At 39.2% G+C, this 16,004-nt stretch overlaps 1 protein-coding gene across 1 annotated transcript in view; it reads left to right on the forward strand.

Moving 5' to 3' along the window:
* EFHC1 (EF-hand domain containing 1) overlaps positions 1–16,004 on the forward strand; it is a 67,591-nt gene that overhangs the window by 21,714 nt on the left and 29,873 nt on the right. The window contains exons 6-7 of the mRNA XM_029945292.1: positions 5,751–5,971; positions 10,335–10,475. Of these exons, the coding sequence (XP_029801152.1) occupies positions 5,751–5,971; positions 10,335–10,475 (362 nt within the window). The remainder of the gene's footprint in view (positions 1–5,750; positions 5,972–10,334; positions 10,476–16,004) is intronic.

Genomic DNA, 16,004 nt, shown 5'->3' on the forward strand with positions numbered 1-16,004 from the left:
GTAGGATGGTTGCCTGTGAGGTGGAGGAGAATGAGATTGGGGAGAAGGATGAAGGGCAGTAAAAATTGTCATCATTTTACAACTTAGAGAATTACTGGCAAATATCTCTTTTAGAGAGACGAGAATAATGGCTAACATAGCTCACTTTCTCCTGTAGTAGCAACTGGATTTGAGTTCCACATACTCTTGTTGCTGTCAACCATATTTCTATACTTAGCCTCTTGTAGAACCCTCTTAGAGTTCTAGGACTCTGGGACTAATATGCTGATTTTGGCCTTCCCTAATGCTTAAATGAGTCTGAAATTCCGGCCATCTAGAGCTAACAAATGTTAAGATTTACAGTGGATTAAGAGAAAGAATGGAAATTTATTCAGACATGAAAAAAAAAAAACCACTGAAAAAAAACCCCTTGAAATCTCAAGATCTGTGTTTGTCTCTGCCTTATCAATGTGGCCTAGGTTTAAAATTTTAAATATGCAATCATCTTCTTCTATAACGCCCCCTGTTGTTGTTTTTAAAGTAATCTCTGCACACAACATGGGGCTTGAACTCATGACATCGAGATTAAGAGTCACACATTCTACCAACTAAGCCAGCCAGGCAGCCCTATAACCTTCCAAATTTTAACAAAATTTTCATCAGTGTTATATGAAGAGGCAACCTGGTAACATATGTAGGGTCTTTTTAAGAGAAAGGAGGGGCGCCTGGGTGGCTCAGTCGGTTAAGCCTCCGGCTTCGGCTCAGGTCAGATCTCACGTTTGTGGGTTTGAGCCCCGCGTCAGGCTCTGTGCTGACAGCTAGCTCAGAGCCTGGAGCCTGCTTCCGGCTCTGTGTCTCCTTCTCTCTCTGCCCCTCCCCCTCTCATGCTCTGTCTCTCTTTGTATCAAAAATAAATAAAACATTAAAAAAAGTTTTAAAAAAGAGAAAGGAAACATATCTTTTTGTGGAAGTTATTGTTAGTCATGCAGAACAGAAAGGACTAAGTTTCCATCAGCTGAATAATTCCTTTAACTAGAACTGTGGTGTTAAAGAGATAGCATCTAATTGATTTCAAAGGCATTTATCCAGTGGATGATTTTAATTAAATTCAATTAAACAAGAGTTAAATATCTGCTAAGAGAAGTGTATCATGTGCTAAGTGCTGTGGAGGATAAAATGAAAATGTAACTCCCAGACCTAGAGTCTCTGTCCTTCAGTCACTTCTAGTGACTGGAGAGACAAGTCATACAGATATACAAAGTTGTTTAACAATAACAAGTGTACCAGATCATCTGATGATGTAGTTAGTTATGTCATGTAGACGGAGCTCAGAAGAAGAGATGTGACCTAGAAAGACTAAGGAAGGCTTTGTGGGAGAGCTGAGATTGAGCCCAGATTTAGAATGGCAGAGAACAAAGGGGAAAGAGTGCTTTAGAGAACAAGGGTTTGGAATTAGGAGCAAGTATGTTATGTTTGGGGGCATCCAGGAGACAGTGGCTAGGCAGAGTTTGTGTTCGACAGTAATAGGCAATTATGGGGGTATCTTGCAGAAGTTCTCTCGGCCATGGCCTTCATTTAAGTAGTTAAGGTGAATAAAAATTGTATTTTTATGATGGATGGAGTTAAAGTTTCAGGAATTAAAAAGGTTCTTTCTTTGTCAAACATAATTGCAGGTTTTCAGTATGTGGTGGGTAATGTCAAAAGAAGAGTAACCAAAAGCCTTTCATTCAGCTGTTGAACCCAAGGTACTAGGTTCTGAAAATCTGTTACATTATCTTTAGACTGGCTTTCATACTTTGATCTTGACTTTCTGTTGGTAAATACAAATGTTAAACAACGTTAAAACTGTACACTCTGAATACATACAACTTATTGTAGTTATTATGCCTCAAGTAACACTGTACAAATATAAATCCATACCTAGATATGTTATAGTCAGACTTAAGATCACCGAATTCAGAGAGGTCATAAGAACAGCCCCAAAGAACAAGGCTGTCCATACAGAATGGCAGCTGCAGTGACAGCTGACTGCTCATTAGCAATGCTAGTTACCAGAAGACAGTATAAGAATATCTCCAAGGTGCTGAGAAGAAAATAGAATTTAATACTTAGAGAAACTATCTTTGAAGAACAAAGTGAAATACATTTCCAGGCAAACACAACAGATTTTTACTAACAAAAGACCCTTACTAGGAAAATTCTAGAATGTACTTCTAGTAGAAAGAAGGTCTGAGATACAAGAAGCGATTTAAAGGAGGAGAAGAAGAGGAAGGAGAAAATGGCAAAGGGTGGGTAAATCTAAACATTGACTATACAAACTAAAGAAACAATGTTGAATTTTTAGGAGTTACAAAATATCAAGGTAGAATTGAAATATATTACAATAATGGCTTGGGAGGAGGTAATAGGATTAAAAAACAACAAAATTTGAAAAAGGTTATTATCAAGAACCTACTTAAGATACAGAGACATGGAAAGGTTAAAAAAGATATATAAGCAATAGCAAAAGAAACTGATGAGGCTGTATTACTAAAATACCAGTAGACATGAGTGCAGAAAGCATTGTTAGAGAAAGATATTACATATTGCAAGAATTATTTACCAGGAAAATGTACTAATTCTCAACTTGAATGCAGTTAGCAACGTGGCTTCAAAACATGTGAAACAAAAATTTATAGCATTATTACACAAATAGAATGGACAAATTCATCAAAACAGTGGGAGTCATTAAAACATTTTTTTGTAATTGTGAGATCAAAAAGTCAGTAAGCACATCTATATAAGATTTAAACAATAGAATGATCAGTATTGATATATAAATGCATCAACACCTGGAAAATCCTCATTTTTTTTTTGAAGCACAAATAGAAAACTTATAAAAACTTAACAGATTTTTATTTTATTTTTTTTTATTAAAAAAAATTTTTTTTAAATTTATTTTTGAGACAGAGACAGAGCACGAGCAGGGGAGGGGCAGAGAGAGAGCAGGAGACACAGAATCTGAAACAGGCTCCATGCTCTGAGCTGCCAGCACAGAACTCGATGTGGGGCTCGAACCCACAGACTACAAGATCATGACCTGAGCTGAAGTTGGAAGCTTAGTCAACTGAGCCACCGACGCACCCCACTTAACAGATTTTTAAAAACTGAGCATCTTGTACCATATCTTCTGATTTCAACAGAAGTTAGAATTCAATTTTGGAAATATAACTCAAAAAAACTAATGTATTTGGAAATTTAAAAAAACACATATTGAAATAACCTATGAGTAAAAAAAAAAAAAAAACAGCACTATCAAAATACTTAAAACTGAATGATTCCAAAAATTCCTTTAAAACTTTTAAATGCATTTGAAGTAGTACTTGGAGACAGATTTATAGCTGTAAATGCTTATTTAAGAAAGAAGAAATATTGAAAAAGTAAGCTAGGCATTCTTTCAAAAAAGTTAGAAATGGAGTGACAGAGTAAATAAAGAAATTAAAAGGAAAGAAAAAATAACTTTGAAATAGTGAAATTGAAAACCAAAGTTTAATAAGGCTTGTCAAGTCAAAAGTTGTTTTTTTTGAAAGGACTAATACAGTGGCAAACCATTGACAGATTTGTCAAGGGAGAAAAGAGAGAAGGCACACATACATAATATTTAAAATGAAAGAAGAGGCATACTTAATGTAGTAAGGGTTAAACAGAAAATAGGCAATACTAACAACTTCATGCCAATAAATTTGAAAACTTAGGTGAAATGAGCAAATTAAAATTTGTTTTTGAGATAGTGTAAGAGAGGGAGAGGGGCAGAGGGAGGTGGGGTGGGGAGGGAGGAGAGACAGAACGAAAAAGAGAGAGAGAGAGAGAGAGAGAAAGAATCTTAAACAGCTCCACACTCAGCACAGAGCCCAAACTGGGCCGCGATCACACGACAATGGGATCATGACCTGAGCTGAAATAAAAAATCAGACACAACTGACTGAGCCCCTGGGTGCTCCCCAAATTTAAATTTCACTCTAGTTTTAATTCTTGTAGAGTTAACGTACAGTGTTACGTTGGTTTCAGGCGTGCAATCCAGTCATTCCACACTTCCAAACAACGTCCAGTGCTCCTCAGGATAAGTGCATTCCTTCATCCCATCACCTGTTTCACCCGTCCTCCATCCATCTCTCCTCTGTGTTCTCTATAAAAAGTCTGTTTTCCGGTTTGTCTCTTCTTTTTCTTTGTGAAATGAGCAAATTTTTAGAAAAATGTAACTTGTCCAAGAAGAAACAGAAACCAAATATCATTAACCATTAAGGAAATAGAATCATTTAAAAAATTCTCCACAAAGAAAACACCAGGTCTAATTAATTTTTCAGCTTTAACAAATATTTAAAGAACAGCTAATTTTAAGTTTAATACAAACCCACAGAAAAGAACTTAATTCATTGATTTTAAAAGACCAAAAACCAAAGACACCATGAGAAACTACAATCTTACTGGTGAATATATATATACATAAAACCTAAATAAAACATCAGTAAATGAAATTCAGCTGTATATGAAAAAGATAATTGTTGAACAAATAAAGGTGAATGATTATTGATAGCACACATGCACGCACACATGTGCACACACACGCACACACACACACACTCCAGATCTGGAATATTGTTGACTGAAGGAAACTTAAGGAGTCAAAGGCTGTGTCCCCTACTGCCCATCACTTCCTGGGTAATCCAAAGGGGTCTAGTTAGGTTAGGCGTTAGGCACTAGGAGAAAGAGCCCTTGGTGTCTAGAGCTGGTAAGATGAATGATTAGGAAAACCATGATCTTCTGGCATGATCAAGGGTTGGAGCTCAAGCCTTTCTGTCTGATGACCCTTAGTCTCCCTAAGGAGGCCCCTAAGAAGACCCTTAGCCTCCTTCCCTATTTTTCCATCTTAGAAATTACCAGTTGGGAAAATAGTGGCCTTTCAATCTCTCTGTGTCAGAGTTCTAGGGTCAAGCTTTGTGGTTACAGCTATACAGTGTGGCATTTTACCAGAATTGGCTATCTTAAGGTTTCCATGATGGCGAGGCTGCAGGGAATCAGTCTTTAAAAAATTAGTCATTTAAAAAAAGCATGATGGAATTGGATTTATTCCCTTAAAAATGCAATTATTCTACATTTGAAGAGCTGTTGAGTGCCCAGGTGAACAGATTAGTATGATCATGTCACTGACTGACCTGCCTCCTGCCAGAGGACTAGATCAGACTGTCATTACAGCAGTGATCACAATTGAAATGAAGCTATTATTTGTATAATTATTTAGTATCTGTTGTCCCAAGCAATGCTTTCTCCATCAAGGTAGAAAATTCACCTACACTGTTAATTGTTATAACCTCAGTATTTAGCAGTGAACCTGGCAAATGATCTATGTGGTCGTTGATAATATATTGGGTAAGCGAGTAAGTAGATGGAAGGTTGAATTGAATGACTTGGATGCCTCCCTAGATCTGGTACTCCTTAGAAGGGCATTTATTCTTTTCTCCTATAATGATTTCCCCTAAGCATGAGTTCTGCTAAGATTAGTGACCTGTACATAGTTCAAATTGAACATGGGAGAGAGACTTCCCATCTGGGATGTTATTTCTGTATCTTATCAACAGATGGAAATACATGGCTTTCTGTTCTGCTGGGAAAGCAGAGGAGTCCCTGATCCTTGACCAGAGCTAGAGACCGCATTCTCCCAACTCCCAAGAATGTCAGTCTTTCTTCCCGTCCTCATTCCTTTTCTTTCCCCTCTCCCTGTTATCTTATGTTAGAGAACTTCCCTCACTGTGTGCTGGAAATCTCTGATCAAGAGGTGTTGGAATGGTACACTGCCAAAGACTTCATCGTGGGGAAACCGCTCACAATCCTTGGGAGAACCTTCTTCATTTATGACTGTGATCCTTTTACTCGACAGTACTATAAAGAAAAGTTTGGAATCTCCGATTTACCACGAATTGATGTGAGCAAGAAGGAGCCACCTCCTGTGAAACCGGTAATGGAACACTTGTTCTGAGTGTAGGGAGAGAATTAAATCTCTTGATACAGAGGTTTAAGAAGAAGAAGAAAAAAAAGACTTATGTGAATGCTTAATAAAAAATGGACAAAGCATAGGAAATGAAATGGTTCACAGAAGGGGAAATACAAATGGCTAATGAACATACAAAAAGACCCTCAATTAACTGATAATCAAAGAAAATAGAAATGAAAATAATGAGGTTTTGGGTCTATGTGATTTATTTTTTTTAATTTTTTTAATGTTTTATTTATTTTTGATACAGAGAGAGACAGAGCATGAGAGGGGGAGGGTCAGAGAGAGAAGGAGACACAGAACCAGAAGCAGGCTCCAGGCTCTGAGCTAGCTGTCAGCACAGAGCCCGACGCGGGGCCAGAACCCACCAACATGAGATCTGACCTGAGCTGAAGTCAGAGGCTTAGCTGACTGAGCCACCCAGGCGCCCCAAGTCTATGTGATTTAAAAGACTCAAGATATCTAGTGTTTACCCTGGTGTGAATAAATGGACCTTTTCTTTTCTCTTCTTTTCTCTTCTCTTCTTTTTTCTTTTTTCCTCCTTTCCTTTCTCTTCTTCTCTCTTTTCTTTTCTTTTCTGTAAGTAATCTCTGTGCCCACTGTGGGACTTAAACCCACAACCCTGAGACCAACAATCATTCCATCGACTAAGCCTGCCAGGTGCCCCAAAATGGACATTTTCATGTAGTGTTAATAGGAAAGCCAGTAGGAGAAACCTTTCCATGGGGCAGTGTCGTCATTTTAATTTTTTAAAATAAAATATTACGTATCTCTGAGACTAGAAAATCTGGTTTGGAGACTAAAGAAAGGTATGTGTAAGGATGTGTACTGTAGCATTATTTATAATAAAGTGTAAGGAGATTGGCAGAATAAACTATAATATAATGAGAAGACTGTAAGCCAGGTTAAAAAGAAAAAAGATGTCTCTGCATAGTAACATTGAAGAATGTCCATCACATTTGTAAGTGAATTTGTTTATTTGATATGGCATTATTTGTATAAAAATCACTATTCACAGTGGTTAGTTCAACACGTGGGAATGGAGAGGGAGGGAGGGACGTGTGAGATGATCACTGTCTTTTTATAGCAAGCCTTGTATTTCATAATTTTTTTTCATTTTGATTAGAAAAAGACATCTTTTAAAATGCCAGACTGCTAGGGTATTTCATTGATCCTTGTCTATTTATCAAACTCTTTCACGTAAAAACTGATTTCACTTAAAAACACAGCTTTCCGTAGAATTACACCAAACCCCGAAATTTAGTTCTGTGTACCAGAGTCCACTCTGATCTGAGAGTAAGGTCATGGTGCTTTTACATGCGCCAAAATAGTAATCTGATAGATGTGAGCCTTCAGAGTGGCTCAGCTACGTATTTTAGAAATTCAAATAACAATTGCGTGTGTTAAAAATTACACATTCTACAGCAAGTTCAAGAAGTGTGTGATGTATTAAGGCAGCACAGTTCCATAGGTTGCAAAGTGCCGGTGCCTGTCACACATGTTTGGGTCCAGAGCAACGCATACAACTTCTTTGGTCTAGAACAGGTATAAAATAAGGTATTAATACTTGTGACCCACCTTTATATTGCCACATTGTGTGTAAGATAATGTCATGACTCTTTCCTTTCAAAAGAAAGATGTGAATGGAAGGATGGAATTAGTGAATTCCTGCAACCCTGGCTTCTGCCCTCCCTGGATGGGCTGTCCTGCTGCTCACACCGAGCCCCAGTTATACTGAAATATGTATGGTCCTGCCAGCACAGCAGCCTGTTTCGCTCTCCTGGGCTTTTACTGATGCTCTTCCACTTGCTTGAGCCACTTTTCACTTTTCCATCATTTCTTTACATGGCTCTTCCTTCTCCTCCCAGACAAGCGGCCTTCTCTAAAGTTCCCCGCCAGGCCAACCACCTCTCCCGTGTGTCCTGGGATCCTGTGCCTCCCGCTGCCAGCACCGGTCTATTATATTAGAGTATCTGTCTCTGAATATTTTCTAGACTGTAAGTTCTTTGAGGGCAGGGAGCACCTCACACAGTGCCTAGCAAATAGGACACATTTGGTATGTTTCTTGAACTGGGCAAGAAGACTGCCTCTAAAGTTCCCCAGAGTTCCTCTATTCGTTCCCCAAAGAGGCAAATGATATCTTAGGCAAGCCTTTTAGAACCAACATTTCATAAAACCAGTTACAAAGGATTTCGAATTTGGTATGATATAAGTTCCCAAAGGCAATAACATTTCTGGAAGGAAGTATGGATGATGATGATACTTCTCTCTGTCCGTTTTTTTCTCTGATAGAACTCCTTACCAATGAATGGACTTGTCGATTAAGACTTACAATCAGGGCCTTGTCCCTACCCCCAAACGTTGGGGTAGCATTTGATGCAGTACACAGGAAAAGGTACCATAGGAGAGATTTTGATTTTTTTTTTTAATGTTTGTTTATTTTGGAGAGAGAGTGTATATAGGGTACAGAGGATCTGCTCTGACAACAGTGAACCCAATGTGGAGCTCGAACTCACAAACTGTGAGATCATGCCATGAGCTGAAGTCGGACACTCAATCCACTGAGCCACTCGGGCGCCCCCAGATTTAGATTTTGATCAAGCAAACTGTTCCATTACTTTAGTTTATAGATAAGTATAGTGTGAGATAGCAGTCCAAGGGACTTGCCCAGGATCACACCGCAAAGTACAAGGGTGACTCTGATAAACGTCAGACTTTGTTATAAGAAGGAACCTGACCTAACCAGGAGGTAGGGTGGAGAGGGATTGCAATAAAATGGCACACTCGTGGAAAGGCTTTGATCCATATTTTGAGCTGATCAAAGCTTTTGAGTCCAGAATACATCTGCTCCCCATCCTTTTACTATCCTTTTTTTCTCCTAACCTCTCTTCTAAAGATAGGAAAGGGAGGGAAGGCTTAGATAAAGCGCAGAGAGACCTAAAGAAGCAGTGTAGATTTTGGTTTGTTTGTTTTGCCCTATCTCAATTACCCTACATAACAAAACTAATTCTACATCCACACATAAGGCACATTAGTCATAGTAAGCTCTGTCTGCCTGTGTATGAAAGCATTTGTTGGAAATGAGTAGGAGTTTCTTACCAAAGAGCAAACACCTTTCAGCTGTCCTTAGTCATTATATTTCAGTCATTTAAACACTGAACAAGGTGGTTGGAAAACAGGGATGGGAAGCCATAGCTGGGTCTAGAGGGATAAAGCTAGAACCAAGCCTATGGTCAGGGATAGAAGTGGGTATGAAGTGGACATATTCATGACATTTAGGTCAAGCTGATCTGTTAGATCAGGAAGAAGTAAGCATGGGTCCATTGACCAGATGTGTTCTGTCTCTAACGAGAGCGCAGCCTCCTGCCTGTCACACCAGTTTTGTGAGGCAAAAATGAAGAAATAAAGATATTAGAAATATGGAGATAAGTAGGAAAAGAGCACAAACTAAGCCCTGGCCTCCCCCAACTCCAACACACACACACACACACACACACACACTCACTCACTCACTCACTCACTCCAGATCTGTTAGGCTGAGGCCCACACCCTAGAACAAAGAAGTCACAAACCCTTGAGCTTCTCCCTGGTAGGATGGCCAGAAGGGCCAGGATTGGGAGTAGGGCCCAGTCCTGCTTTGGCATGAAGGGGTCGGTGGACATCAGCAACATAGGAGCCACGCGCCATACCCTGCTTTGTCCGTGGTTTTGGTTTTCCTGGTTTCAGTTACCCGTGATCAACTGGAGTCTGGAAGCAGATGATCCCTCCTGACATATCATCAGAAGGTCAATAGTAGCCTAACACCTATGTCATTCACCTCATCACGTAGGCATTTTATCATCCCCTGTCCTCACAAGAAGATGGGTGAGTGCAGTACAATAAGGTATTTTGAGAGAAAGCCCACATTCACATAACTTCCATTACAGTGTGTTGTTATAATTGCTCCATTTTATAATTATTGTTGTTACTCTCTTACAGTGCCTAGTGTGTAAGTTAAACTTTACCATGGGAATGTACGGGAAGGAATAGAGTATAGATAGCGTTCAGGCATCTGCTAGAGGTCTTGGAACACACCCCCATGGGTAAAGGAGACAACTGTCCCTTCAGTCTAGCCCTGACGATTACTCTGTAGCATCATCAGCCTCTCCCGTGAGCAGCGAACATGGTGTAAAGTCTATATGTAAAAACAAATGGAATGTGCAATGTTATGTTTTCTGAATATAGTATATTCTTAAATATAGCAATTGCTTGTGAGTATATAAACTTAGTTACCTTTCATATAATTTTAATGCAAATAATATCTGCTTTACTTCTTATGTTCCTTCAGGAATTACCACCTTATAATGGCTATGGACAAATTGAAGACTCTGCTCAGAATTGCTTCGTTCTCATTCCAAAAGCTCCAAAAAAAGATGTTATGAAAATGCTGATGGACAACGGCAAGGTGCTTCGTTACCTGGCTGCACTGGTGAGGAGGACTTTGGTGTGCTGAGACCCCGTTCCGTCTCAGTGCCCAGGCGTCCACTTGGTCTGCAAGCTGTAGAGTAACAGCTGGCAGAGTTGTGTGTCCCTTGAGCAGCCGTGAGGTCCAGTCCCCAGCCTTTGGACAGGTTGGATACGATTAGGGGTGGCCTGAACCCAGACCTAGCTCTGGTTCGATTTCCTGTAACTATCTTTCATAGATTAATAGCTCCCTAACCCTTAAATTTAGACTGACCTGTTTGCCCTTTTTATTAAGTAATTATGAAAGCCTGACATATCAAGTTATTTGTGTACCTGTGTGCAATCGAAGGTCCTGTGATTTCCTTGAGGATAGGGACCATATGTTACTAATTTTTATCATTACTGTGACATCTAGCTTGATTCATTTTATATTCATTAAATGTAATAAATGTAATCATACCAATTCTATAGACCCTACTTTTGAGAGGTCACATGGCTAGTGGTTAAGAGCATGGGTTTGGAAATGGACATAAATCCCGAATATTCCACTCCTTGGCCGACTTACCTGAAGCAAATTACTGATGGGAATCCAAAGGATAATGCCTTTAAAAATGGAAAATATGTAGAAATAGGAATGCAAGCATTTTATTTAGAAATATGGACATAAGTAGAAATGTTACTTCTGAAAATAGGAATTGGGAGTGTGGAGAGGTGGGCCAGGTGCCTTTTCAAACTGTATGCATATATTTGAAAAAAATAGAAATTTAATCAAAGGTTTTTCTAAAATATAGTTGACTAATATATTTTAGAAACATGTTGAACAAAGCTTTAAGTAAAAAGGGCCCCACTACACTCCACACTCTAAAAATTCTGATTGGTAAATGTTTTATGTTATTACCAAGTTCTCTGAGTTATTGTTAAAGTTTAGGATGCTTATTGAATTATGATGTAGTGACTGTAAGCTCCTTCAGGTTCAGAATCTTGTCTTTCTAGACTTTGTAGGTATTCAGTAACTGTTGGTTGAATGAGTAAGTTAAGTTTTTACACATACACTATCCTTGAGTTAGGCAATATAATATTATGCACATTTTATGTTTCAAACATAAGAATCAGAGAGGCTAGTAGGTTTTTCCCAGGAGTCAATGCTGCTTAGGCAGAGGTGGCACTAGAACTCAGCCTTCTGATTCTAACCCAGCATTATTTTTTTTTAAAGAGTACATTTCTATTTTATTATTCAAAAAAAATTTTTTAACGTTAATTTATTTTTGAGAGAGATGGAGCATAAGTAGAGGAGGGGCAGAAAGAGGGAGAGGGAAACACAAAATCCAAAGCAGGCTTTAGGCTCTGAGATGTCAGCACAGCCCAATGTAGGACTTGAACTCACATACTGAGAGGTCATGACCTAAGCTGAAGTTGGACTTAACTGACTGAGCCACCCAGGCACCCCTCGTACATTTCTATTTTACAATGTAAATAATTTGGGGAATATGACAGTACCTCCCGTATAAGCAATTTTAGTGCGGCCATCTTATATGGAGCAAGGCAGTAGAAAAGAGTATCACAGGTATTTTCTCTACAGAGAAATACCACAGCCCTCAAGAAAGTAACGTGAAGAGCCACCATGCAGAAGGAAGCTAGAAAACAAATCTTATCCCTGCAGCCCTGAGAACCCTCAACCCAGTATTCTTTCCATCAAGAACAGTATAACGCTTAGTCTGTGAAAAGGGCAAAGGGCCCACATGAGTTTGTAAACTACATAATTGTAGTTTGCCTCCCGTACCTGCAAATCATGGAAAAATTACTATATTCTATAATTGATTACAAAAATTGCTATGAATAATGTTAGATATTGCTAGATATTGCTAAATAAGGAGAAAAATATATTTATATTGACTGTGGTGTTCTATATTCACAGATCACCTGGGAAATTATGATATATCACAAATGGTTGAGGAGTCAGTATATGATTTCTGTTTCTAGCAATGATAGACTAAATAATTTGGACTGCCCTCTTGTTGAGGTCAACCAGAAGAGTGTGTGTGTGTGTGTGTGTGTGTGTGTGTGTGTGTGTGTGTGTGTGTGAAGGTGCTGGACAATAAGATACAAAGAATCATTGAGCACGAACCAGGGAAATACTGAGAACCAGAGAGGTGAGCCTGGCAGGGGCAGCCATTTTTCCTCTGGTTGCGCTGGTTGCAGTGGAAGCACCTACGAGGGCAAATATTGGAATGTAGGGCCCATCAAAGGCAGAAGTAGCTGGTAAATCCCCTGTATTTTGGTCCATAAGTGTGTAACTCTTGAAGGGACTATTGTCTGGCTTTGAATTATCTCAGTCCCTGAATTGTCTCAGTTCCACTAATCAGATTGAGGTGATCCTAGACACCTGCCAGAAGCAAACTGAATTCTTTGAAGATACCCTCATCATAAGCTTCAAACTATTTCTACAAACAATGTGAGAAATACAATGTATGGTATTTATTCAAAAAACAATATTAATAATACAGTGTCCAGACACAAGGCAAGATGACATGAAGCAAAATGAATGCAAATGATAGACAATAGAAATAGATACAGAGGCTTCAAATACTGGTGTTCCCAAACTCAAACTTAAAAACCAAATAATATTTACTGTGTTTAGGGAGAAAGAAGATGAGATTCAGGACTTCAGCTGAGAACAAGAAACAAAGTATTTCAGTTTTGAAAAATTATTGCAGGAATAAAGGGATAAAATTAAATGCAGGAAAGTATTTGATAGAATTCACCTACTATGGCTTCAAAACAAAACTCTTAGTAGAGTGTAAAAGGGGATTTTCTTGGTCTGATAAAGAGTATCTTTTTTTATTTAAAGAAATTAATGTTTTTTGTTTATTTTTGAGAGAGAGAGGGAGGGAGAACGTGTGGGGGAGGGGCAGAGAGAGGGAGACACACACACACAGAATCTGAAGCAGGCTCCAGGCTCCGGGCTATAAGCACAGAGCCCGACACAGACGGTGAGATCATGACCTGAGCTGAACTAGGACGCCGACTTGACTGAGCCGCCCGGCACCGCACGCGCATCGTTCAAGAACATCTACATCCATATGGGGGTAAGAAGGAAATTTGGCCTCACCTCACCCCACAAATAAAAATCAGTTCTGGATGAATTGAAGATTTAAATGTAAAAGGCAAAGCCACCAAACTTCCTGATAATGATAGAATCTTTGTAGTAAAGGAAATATTTTTTTAAAGCAGGACACAAAGAGCAGTAATTTTTTTAAAAATTGGAAATTTGACACAGTAAGATGGAAAGTTTCTTTTCCTCAAAAAACACCATTAAGAGAGTAAAAAGATCAAGATCAGAGTGGGAGAAGATGCTATGATAGAAATCATCTGGGGCGCCTGGGGGGCTAAGTCAGGTAAGCATCCAACTCTTGGTTTTGGCTCAGGTCATGATCAGTTTGTGAGATCGAGCCTCACATTGGGCTCTGGGCTGACAGAGGGGTGCCTGCTTGGTATTCATTCATTCTCTCACAATAAACAGACTTAAAAAAAATAAATGAACAAAGAACTTATATTCAGAATATATAATAAAGACTCTAAAATCTTTTTTTTTAAATGAGCCAGAAACAGCTGTTTTGCAAAACAGGCTATCCAAAAAGCTAATAAATCTAAGAAAAGGTACACAGCCTCTTTAGTGATCAGTGAAGCACAAATTCTAACCACAATGAGTTGCCTCTACTCACCTGCTGCATTTAATACATTGGTGAGAATATGGAACCATACAAGTTCTCTTACTTTTCGTGATTTAGTTAAGAAAACTGTTTGGTGGTGGCCTGGATGGCTCAGTTGGTTCAGCGTCCGGTTTCAGGTCAGGTCATGATCTCACGGTTCGTGGGTTTGAGCACTGTGTCAGGCTCTGTGCTGATAGCTCGGAGCCCTAAAGCCTGTCTTTGGATTCTGTGTCTCCCTCTCTCTCTGACCCTCCCTTGCTCACCCTCTCTCTCTCTCTCTCTCTTTAAAACACACACACACACACACACACACACAGTTTGGCATAAGCAAGTATAGTAGATTGGGCCAAAATGGAACACTACACGTGCACCAAAAGATATGAATGTCCATAACAGCATAATTCATGATACCCGAAAACAGACCTAAATGTCCATCCATAGGAGACCGGATAAACAGATTAAGATTATGGCATATTATACAATAATTTGAATTCTGTTCAGCAGTGAAAATTAATGAACTGTAGCTACAAACAACAAGGACAAATCACACAAACATAACTTGGAATGCAAGAATCCAGACACAAGGGGCACTGGGGTGGCTCAGTTTGTTAAGTGTCCAACTTCAGCTCAGGTCATGCTTACAGTTCATGGGCTCGAGCCTCATGTCAGGCTCTCTGCTGTGAGGGTGGAGCCCGCTTCAGATCCTCTGTCCCCCATCTCTCTCTCTGCCCTTCTGCTCACACACATGCTCTCGCTCGTGTTCTCTCTCTCAAAAAATAAAAGTATTTGAAAGAATCCATACACAAAAGAATACATATGTATTTTAAAATTTCATTTTTATAAAGATTAAAAAAAACAGGCAAAACAGAACTGTTTAGGGAGGCTATCTTTCTAGTAAAACTAAAGCAAAGAAAAACTTGAGGAGAAATAGGATGTTGATTGGAAAGGCTTTCTAGGTTCCATCAATGTTCTGTTTCTTGACCTGGGTGGTGATTAAACATTGTTCATACTTTATGAAAATTCTTTGAACTGTACATTTTGGGGGTTTTTGCAGTGTTTCTCTGTGTTGCATTTCACAGTAAAGTGTGTGTGTGTGCGCGCGTGTGCACACGCACACACAAGAACACCAGCAGAACTATTAGTAAAGAAGTAGTGGTGGTTTTCTCATGGACAAGAAGAAAGAGGTGATATTCTGGTCATGGTAATTTTTTTTCTTTTTTTTTTTTTTTAAGTGGTTTATTGTCAAATTGGTTTCCATACAACACCCAGTGCTCTTCCCCACAAGTGCCCACCTCCATTACCTCTACCTCTTTTCTTTCCTCCCCTCCCCCTTCAGCCCTCAGTTCATTTTCAGTATTCAATAGTCTCTCAAGTTTTGCGTCCCTCTCTCTCCCCAACTCTCTTTCCCTCTTCCCCTCCCCCATGATCCTCCATTAGGTTTCTCCTGTTCTCCTGTTAGACCTATGAGTGCAAACATATGCTATCTGTCCTTCTCTGCCTGATTTATTTCGCTTAACATGACACCCTCAAGGTCCATCCACTTTCCTACAAATGGCCATATTTCATTCTTTCTCATTGCCGTGTTATACTCCATTGTATGTGTGTGTGTATATATATATGTACACACACATATATATATATACACACCACATCTTCTTGATCCACTCATCAGGTGATGGACATTTAGGCTCTTTCTGTGTTTTGGCTATTGTTGACATTGCTGCTATGAACATTGGGGTACATGTGCCCCTATGCATCAGCACTTCTGTATCCCTTGGGTAAATCCTTAGCAGTGCTATTGCTGGGTCATAAGGGAGTTTTATGGATAGTTTTTTGAGGAGCCT

Source organism: Suricata suricatta, chromosome 7 (assembly GCF_006229205.1).
Source record: "Suricata suricatta isolate VVHF042 chromosome 7, meerkat_22Aug2017_6uvM2_HiC, whole genome shotgun sequence".
NCBI classification, from domain to species: Eukaryota; Metazoa; Chordata; class Mammalia; order Carnivora; family Herpestidae; genus Suricata; species Suricata suricatta.